Source organism: Bombus pyrosoma, linkage group LG3, assembly GCF_014825855.1.
Source record: "Bombus pyrosoma isolate SC7728 linkage group LG3, ASM1482585v1, whole genome shotgun sequence".
In the NCBI taxonomy this organism is placed as follows: Eukaryota; Metazoa; Arthropoda; class Insecta; order Hymenoptera; family Apidae; genus Bombus; species Bombus pyrosoma.
Genome location: NC_057772.1, coordinates 16,249,857 through 16,258,434, shown reverse-complemented (window position 1 = coordinate 16,258,434; position 8,578 = coordinate 16,249,857). Strand labels below are relative to the sequence as shown.

General features: G+C 27.7%; 3 protein-coding genes across 6 annotated transcripts; 1 reads left to right on the top strand and 2 right to left on the bottom strand.

The window, feature by feature from the left end:
• Window positions 1-9: 9 nt before the first annotated feature.
• On the top strand, window positions 10-1,930 carry LOC122565829. Its single transcript, XM_043722229.1, has 2 exons — window positions 10-490; window positions 729-1,930. Exons 1-2 carry the CDS (start codon window positions 221-223, stop codon window positions 1,788-1,790), a joined length of 1,332 nt encoding a protein of 443 aa, XP_043578164.1. The 5' UTR covers window positions 10-220; the 3' UTR covers window positions 1,791-1,930.
• Window positions 1,912-3,540, bottom strand: LOC122565833. Of its 2 annotated transcripts, XM_043722238.1 has the most exons (4): window positions 3,406-3,540; window positions 3,148-3,328; window positions 2,844-2,996; window positions 1,912-2,630 (listed from the first exon to the last, which is right to left on the bottom strand). In XM_043722238.1, exons 2-4 carry the CDS (start codon window positions 3,323-3,325, stop codon window positions 2,401-2,403), a joined length of 561 nt encoding a protein of 186 aa, XP_043578173.1. In that variant the 5' UTR covers window positions 3,326-3,328; window positions 3,406-3,540; the 3' UTR covers window positions 1,912-2,400. The 2 variants fall into 2 exon arrangements, with proteins under 2 accessions (XP_043578173.1, XP_043578172.1); XM_043722237.1 differs by having other exon boundaries at window positions 3,148-3,525.
• Window positions 3,541-4,012: 472 nt separating this feature from the next.
• LOC122565830 (enoyl-CoA hydratase domain-containing protein 3, mitochondrial) lies at window positions 4,013-6,293 on the bottom strand. Of its 3 annotated transcripts, none has more exons than XM_043722230.1 (6): window positions 6,118-6,293; window positions 5,687-5,773; window positions 5,326-5,499; window positions 5,043-5,230; window positions 4,751-4,911; window positions 4,013-4,670 (listed from the first exon to the last, which is right to left on the bottom strand). In XM_043722230.1, the coding sequence occupies exons 1-6, from the start codon at window positions 6,157-6,159 to the stop codon at window positions 4,441-4,443; spliced, it is 882 nt and encodes a 293-aa protein (XP_043578165.1). In that variant the 5' UTR covers window positions 6,160-6,293; the 3' UTR covers window positions 4,013-4,440. The 3 variants fall into 3 exon arrangements, with proteins under 3 accessions (XP_043578165.1, XP_043578166.1, XP_043578167.1); XM_043722231.1 differs by having other exon boundaries at window positions 5,687-5,901; window positions 6,118-6,276; XM_043722232.1 differs by having other exon boundaries at window positions 6,152-6,170.
• Between the last annotated feature and the right edge of the window lie 2,285 nt (window positions 6,294-8,578).

Sequence of the window (8,578 nt, the reverse complement as noted above, 5' to 3'; positions counted from 1 at the left end):
CCTGATGTTTCCATTTAAAAATGCAACTCAATATGTCTTTATGTTAATATTCAATTATGGTGGAAAAACTCTATTATATGTATCTTCTTCTTCATCATTAAGGATTCCTCAATTTTTGCAGTAAATCATGATGATGATATACGTGATATATACATGAAGATTATATTGATCTTTAAAAATTACATATGTACTTTAAACAGCCGAACTAGTTATAATCAGTATGGCGGCGTGTTATCGCGATCAACGAAGAATGGGTCAAATGATCGATCAAATGAAAATACTTGCCAGTAATTTGGATGAGTTACGTGCTGAAATTAATGCATTAAGAAATACTTACCTGCGAAACGAAGAGGATCTTCCACATGCAAATGATTTCAAACGAAATAGGAGTAGCGATATTAATATTTTGCATAAATTAAGAAGATGTATGAAGAAAGTAACAAACATATACACATTGAGAAAAAGACAAAAACGTGATAAAATTCGAGAGGTATATTATTTATAACATATGTATATTGAAATATTTACCAATTAGTTTGTGCTATTTGTTTTTGTTGTTAAATGTTAAAAGTAAAGAGAATTCATGTTTAGTTATGTATATGTACATCACTATTACTACGAAAGTGATTATTTCTTGAAAGTTTGCAGATTAATGTAGTTTTTATGTATAAATGATTTTTATTTTTTATAAACTTATTATAATTTTATTCTATATATCTTGTTACCAGTCTTATTATCCCTGTACGAATATGGACCCTGTATTACCTACGTTTTTAAACTGCATCATTCGTACCCGAAAGAAAGAAAATATGTTACAAATACCAACTAGGATTAAATATTTGAGAAGTCAAGGCAACCAAACGAACGAGAAAATCGGAAGTCGGCACTATATAATGAAACGTGCATCAGCATCTATGCACACTGAAAATACAAACTATCATGAATCATTATTCACAAAAGATGGAAATGAACAATATAATAAAATAATATTTCCAAAACAAAATACAACTCTTGTTCCACATTGTTCCGAAATAAGTTGTGAATTAGATTTTCAAATTGAAAAGTCAATATTTTCCTCTGGATCCAATGTGAATATTTTTTCAGATTCGTATACTTTAAAAAATTGTCCAGAAAATACAAAAGTAGTTTTGTCAAATGGTAATAACAAGCAATCTGCAACAAAATGTACGCAAACAAGAATAGCAAAACTGGGACGAAAGTCCAAAAATTTTAATTTTTATTCTAAACGACCTAATCTTTGCTTTTCTAAAATAAAGAATGCTATGATTGAAAAAAAAATTATAAGAAATTCGAATGAGCGTACATTTACGATATGTCGAGAAGTCAACAATACGAAGAATTATCCAAATTTGAAGAAAAATTATTCTGAACGATGTTCGTGTAGAAAGAAAAGAAACAACTTTACCCAATTGAATGGTGAAAACACGAGTGGACAAAATTTTCCCATCGAAAAAAATACTAAAAAAATAAAAAATAACTTATCTATAAAAAACATGTTCGAAAATCTATTGCCTGTTACAGAACCAGAGTTATCGTCTTCGTTACTTTCTTTGGAGTTAGATATTAATATTTCTAATAATTCCAGTAACATCGAGGAATTTTCAGAACGTAGAAAACCAAGAACTTATATAATACGTCAAACAACACAGGAATGTAATCGAAATAACTGGTTGAATAATTTTGAGAAGAGTGTCGTTTGTGTGGAACAAATTTCCGATTTGACCCTTTCTTCATGTAGTTTTCCTAATCAAAATGTTCATTTTAATTAAGGGAAGTATTCGTAGTTATTTATTTTTATTGATGGAATTATACTTTATTTAAATTCTAATGTTTCAAAATTATAAGTAAAATTATATGTAAATCTTCATTACATTAATTGTAACTAGGATATAGTTTCATACACGTTTGTGAGTTGCAATTTATTAGATAACAATATAAAACAATATAATATTTAAGTAATAATATACAAAATATATATATACAAAACAATATAATATTTAAGTAATAATATACAAAATCTATATATAGATATATTTCTATTTTTTATAAAAATCTATATTTTATCTATATTTATATATTTATCATACATCACTATATTTTAACAGTTAAACAAAATATTACAACAGTCTTTTTAAAATTACATGTAGAAATCTTTACCATTATGTACCAAATTAAAATTTGATAAATTGCACCATAGTTGCCAGGAAAAATATTTTATTTATCTACGTACAATTAAAAAAGTTGTAAAAAGAATATGCAATACTGTTGCAATTCTCTATAATCGTAAGTCATATATAGTATTTAAATTTCCTTTAATTATTACAGTTGAATTAACAATCGATATTACATATATCAGATCATCAAATCATCAGATACTGTTCATCTCTTTTGTATAATTTGAGAGTTATTGTTGGTAACTGCAGTTGTAATTACCGAGTTCGCGGCATATGCATGGCTATGAGAAATAGTCTCCCAAATCGCCGCGAACTTACCAAACACCCCATCATTAGAATTGTTTTTCTTGAAATTATGTACCGAATAACGGTTGTAAAGTCCCCAGATGCTGTTCATTAATTTGCTGTTATATTTTAGCGGTGTAAGCTCTCGGCCTATAAATATTTCGTCGAAATTAATTAATATATGTATATAATATGTGTATATAAAAGCACAGTATATGGCAATGTGATTCTATGAAAAGACAAAAATACTCTTTCTCGTAAAATACTATTCTAATAATATTCTAAATTCATTATTTAATTCGTTATTTTAATAGCAACCTAAAATAGAATATATAATTGATACTTCATGGATTTGATATGTACCTTCCGAAGGGGGTCTCATATTGAATGTGTTTTCTTTACCCGCTTTTTCCCTCTCCTCTATCGGTGGTGTTATCATAGCATTGCGTTCTAAATTGCGGCGGACTTTGCACGCTGCAAATGCACCCTGCGGAATAGCGGCCATTCTCTCGCAATCTACAATAAAAGAAAGAATGCAAAAAAATCATTTATAATATTCAGTACTATTTTTAATTCTTAATCGCAAATGATGTTATTAATCTTTTCTGAGGATAATTATCGCAACACCACTAAAAAATAATACTAAGTATATAAAAAATAAACAAACCTTTGCAAATTTCGAAAAGCAAATCCGCTAACCTCCTTTTAACACTTCTCGTTGTTGCACTTTCTTCAAAGATCTTGATTTTGAAATGTTGAAATTCCTTGACCCACAGGAACTCTCGACTTTGTTTCAATGTTTCAAACTTCATACAGCCTCGACGAGAATTTCTCAAAACAACCATCGACTAATTAGAAGATTTTTGTAAAAAGAAGAGAGAAGAAAAGAAAAGAAAAGATGTATGTACAATGAAAATGAACGCACTTTCTATTATTTTGCAAACAAAACATTCGACGCTCTAACTTTGTTAGGGCCCAACGTCGTACTAACTTCATATAACAATATTGGTTTCGATTTATGAACGTGTCTCGCAAACAAGTGGGGAGAGACAGATTTAACGAGAGACAAAATGGGAAATGAACACGGAAAAAAAGCATTTTTGTAACGAGTAGTCGAGATATCAGCGTCCTTCGAGATTGATGACGCCGCCGACCACCACGACTTTCTTATCTTTATAAAGACCTCTCATATTTAAAGTACACACTTTTATTCTGTGATATGTAATCTACATGTGTATTACTGAAATAGAGAGATCACTATAATCTTTACAATTTCTAGATTTATTTTGTATAGTTTATACTGTTATTATGTAAACTTTTAATCTTAAAAAGAAGAAGACTTATGTAATTGATAAGGAAAATGAAAAAAAATTAAACATTTCATTTTCTGACATAGATTTGTAAAATGTTGAAAACAAATCTCTTTCATAAAAGGTTCATTCATATTTCAATAAAATAATTTTGGTTTTTCATCCATCCAAAATTTCTAGTGCAATTTTGAAAGCAGAAATATTTTGTAGCATATGAAATCTATTTAAATATATTTCAATAATTATATTCACGTATTTTTTACATGAATTTTTGCATGAAATTTGTTTTAAATTTGAACATAAATTGATGATTCATTGTAAGTGGATTTTACTGTCATGTAAGGTTAAAAATTCCTTTGGTTTCGTTCTCCATTTTATCGCTATAAAAACGACACTTTTGAATAGTTCCAACAAGGAGAACCAATTCTTCGGTGGACGAAAGTTAAGTCAATTACAGTAACATAATTTTAATAATTAACTGTGAAAAACTAACAAAGAACATAATAAATTTTTGTTATGTCAGATGGTTTAATATAGAAATACAAAAGAAGTAATCACATTTATAATATTTTCTACAAAAATAATAAAAATTTTTCCATTATTAGGAATTTATATTAGATATTTCATATATATATATACACCAATCCATATTAATTTTTCTCATAATCATGACTCCAAATAGGTTTTCGTTTTTCAATGAAACTTTTGATTCCTTCTTGAGCATCTTTCATTTTTAAACTATTAATCATCTTCTCAGTTCCTAAGAAATATGCAGTTGACATATCAAGATCCAATTGTTCATACAAAAATGTTTTTCCAACATGAATAATAGAACGGCTTTTCATATTTATAGATGTAGTAATCTTTTCAATTTCTTCTTCTAAATATGAAACAAGATAAAATATTCTAGAGTTAGTAGCATTTCAATGAATTATTTTGTTAAATGAAATTTCAACTTACCAAATTTATCATTTTGTACAACTTTACTCACAAGTCCTGCTTCGTATGCTTCTTTGCCACTAATGCTAAAACCTGTGAATAGCATGTACATTGCTATCTTCTTGGGTACATTTCGAACTAAGGGAATACCTGGTGTAGAACAAAATATTCCAAGATTGGCTCTAAAATTTAGTGGTAAATAAGTATTATTTAAACTGTAAGAATTCATTAAGAATATGTATAACACATTTATACGTAAAAGTAAATTTGTATTTATATTTAAGTTTATATCTAGTATACAGAATGTATATACCCTGGTGTAGCAAATGAACTTTGTTCAGTGCAAATAGCAATATCACATGCAGTAACCAATTGACAACCGGCTGCAGTTGCTATACCATCTACAGCAACAATTATAGGAACAGGACTTTGAGTAATTGTTCGCATCAACTCTGAGCATGTTTCAAAGATTTCCTTGTGAAGTTTCTCATTGTTACCAGTCTAAACAATGCAAGCCAATCATTTCTCTACAATGAATGTAAATTCTTACATTAAAAAGACTTCTACTACTAGTATTTCATGATCCATCTACAAACCAGTTCTTTTAAGTTGTGTCCAGCAGAAAATACTCTTTCCAATCCAGATTTAATAACTATGGATCGAAGATTTTTACTATCTTCATCCTTTTTTATGTTTATTAATAAAGACTTTAACATTTTCAAAGATAAAGAATTACGAGATTCTGGATGATTTAATATCAATGTTTTTACCTAATTGCAAAAAAAAAGGAAAGATAGTTTAATAGTATATTTATAATATTATTGATAGCTAGTAAATGACAATTAAATTAATATGTTAATAGTTAATAATATATTTTTTACTGTAAATCTGAAATTAATATCTGTGGGAAATAGGAAATTTATTGGTACTAGCTTTGCAGATGTAATATATTCTTACTCCATTATCTTCCTTGATTTCTAGATATTTTTCTTCTGAAAACAACATTCTATTTATAGAAAAAGTCCTCGTACTAGATCTTCCCACCTGCAATATCCATATACATACAATAGAAGGAACAATTTGAAGCAATTTCACAATTCTCGCTAGATTCTAATCGTGTAATCCCATAAATCTTCATAGATATCAATGCCTCTACATATATATATTTGTATCTATTTGGAACCAAAATTTTGGACATTATCTTTAATTGAGTTATATTAATATATATGTTCCAAAACGTACACGTAACTAAAATCTTTATCAATAAAATTGCAAATGGAAAATAATTTATTAGAATTAGGTTATATAACCTTCATTACGTACGGTAACACATACTTTACGTAATATATACTTATACATATATATAATTTACTTTGAAAATGAAATACCTGACAATAAATAAAAATATCTTTCTTTATAAACCTTAACATTTTAGGTTGATTCCTTTTATATTAATTTCTTTGTAAAATAATAGTACTAATTCTGTTACTTTTTTTAAACTTTTCGAAAGCAAATATAACTTGTGACATATACTGATTGTCTGTAAACCATGATTTGGCTAAAGTAATGATAATGACGATCCTCAATTTTACAAATAGCAAGCCATTCTTTATATTAATATAAAATATTAAATAGTAATCAAATGGAAAAAAATTATTTTCTCTTTAATACATAAATAAATGTGAATAACATGATCATTTATATCAGTTTATACAGAACTACAGAACAATAGCAAGTATAACTAGAACCAAAAGAATCAGATATTTATAAGTTTTGTATAAAAAGTCATTGACAACACAATATTTGCTTAAATGTATTATAATGAACAAACTAAATCTTGAAGAAATTTTTTAAAAAATATTTCGGTTATATTGATACATTAACCAATTATTCGGTACATTAAATAGTGTTTTTGTTACTAATAACCGTACATTTAAATGTTTTGGTTACGAAAACTATTATAAATAATCAAAATTCTCTACTGGCAACCATTATCAATAACAGAATTCTTTTTTTTTTATTTTTATTAATTCTTATACTGTAACCTTTTAAATTTTGGTTATAATATAATTGTTGCAAATTGTTGTAATCCTTGTGCATAACTCATACTTCATAGACATAGGGCAAAGGTCATACAAATTAATTAAATATCTCCATAAATAGCGTTATAAAGGAATTTCTTAAAGTAAAAAATAGTCGTATATATAATAATAATAAGAAAAATATTGTTAAGACTTGAACACTGGATAAATTAAATTAACTGGATAAAAGAACTCGATAAAATTTCTACAAAAATAAATCAAACAAACAAAAAGTTTTTATTCAATAATCTTACAGAATGTAGTATATAAAATTTATATAACAGATAAATCAATAATCAGATGAAACGGGGAGCAATGTTATATGCAATCCAATAATAATTTCATCAAACCTCAGAACTCTCCAACTGTCAGAGAAGCTGTCATCGGTTACCATGGCAATCATTGTTTCCCCTAACAACTAACATGGCGGAGGTTGAGGGTAAGTTTGCATATGTCAAACAGTCTCTGTTAGTATTTACGAAGTCATGGCAATTCCCCTGATACAAATAACGCGTCGAGAGATCCCAGCGATTGCCGCGTGAGTTTTTCTTCGTGTTATACTTCCGTCCGGTTCCAGTTTCGCAGCCGGAGCCGTTTTCTAATAATATATGTATACGAGAACCACGCGAACGCGAAGGTGTTCAGATGTACATATGTATAAACGGAAAAGAAAGGAGCTAGCATTGATCTCTGATCTTCAATCGAATAGATCGATTCTTTTCGAATGAAAAATTGAATAAGTGGCAAAAGGTGAGGTCATATTTTGAATTTTACACAAAATCGGATTGATGCCTGGAGAATGAATAATCGACATACAATCTTGATACAATTGCGATCGAAAGTAACGTATGTGATATTTATGTCAAAAATGATAAACATGAAATACTGCTATAATGTTTATTACTGCATATATCTGCTAGTTATTTTCATTAAAATTGCAGCAAATTGTTTAATTCACTGGGTTTTATTTAATAATTTACATGAAAATTTGAATTTTCAATTTTTGGGTTATTTGAAATCTTATTTGAAAATTTATTTTGCTTTAACTTTCGAAATACTTTTAGTTGCATTTGACATTATTATAGAAATAATTTGGATTTGATAGATAAGTAATGATTATCACTGTTATTATTCTCCGAATCAGATACGTATACAATTAATTGTTTGAACGTACATAAATTGTTCAAGTTATTCAATTATTGAAATGTTTCTTAGATCAATATTCATTTCAATGTATACATATATGGTCTTGTATGTGTCTTTAATGTATTCCTAACAGTATTGATTAAATCTATGTGTATACATATGTGACATTGATATATTAAATTATTATATTTAAGAATTACCCATGTTGCATGGTCACAATATTTACCGGAATTGAAACTCGTAAAATGAATTAAGAACATGAACTTGTGTGTAACCGATACTTCTTTGCAAGTAAACTCTAGACTGTGATTTCACACGTTGTTGAACTTTTATCGACAATATGAAAGCAATTTCACGTTTGAAACTTTTTAAAATTTCGTCGGTAACTTAATGCCAATTACATTGTTACTCTTTGAATTTTGTTCTTAAAAGATCATTAGTGCTTTCATATAATAAAGTGGGATTAAGTATAAAAAAGAAAAAAAAAATATATATATATACATAACTTATTCGTAGATTTTTAATGGAAAAAAGTCCACATAATTCGTCTTACATAATGAATAGATGTTCGCTATATGTTTCAAAACAATCTGTTGTGACGGCTTAGGTGGCAAAGAGGCAT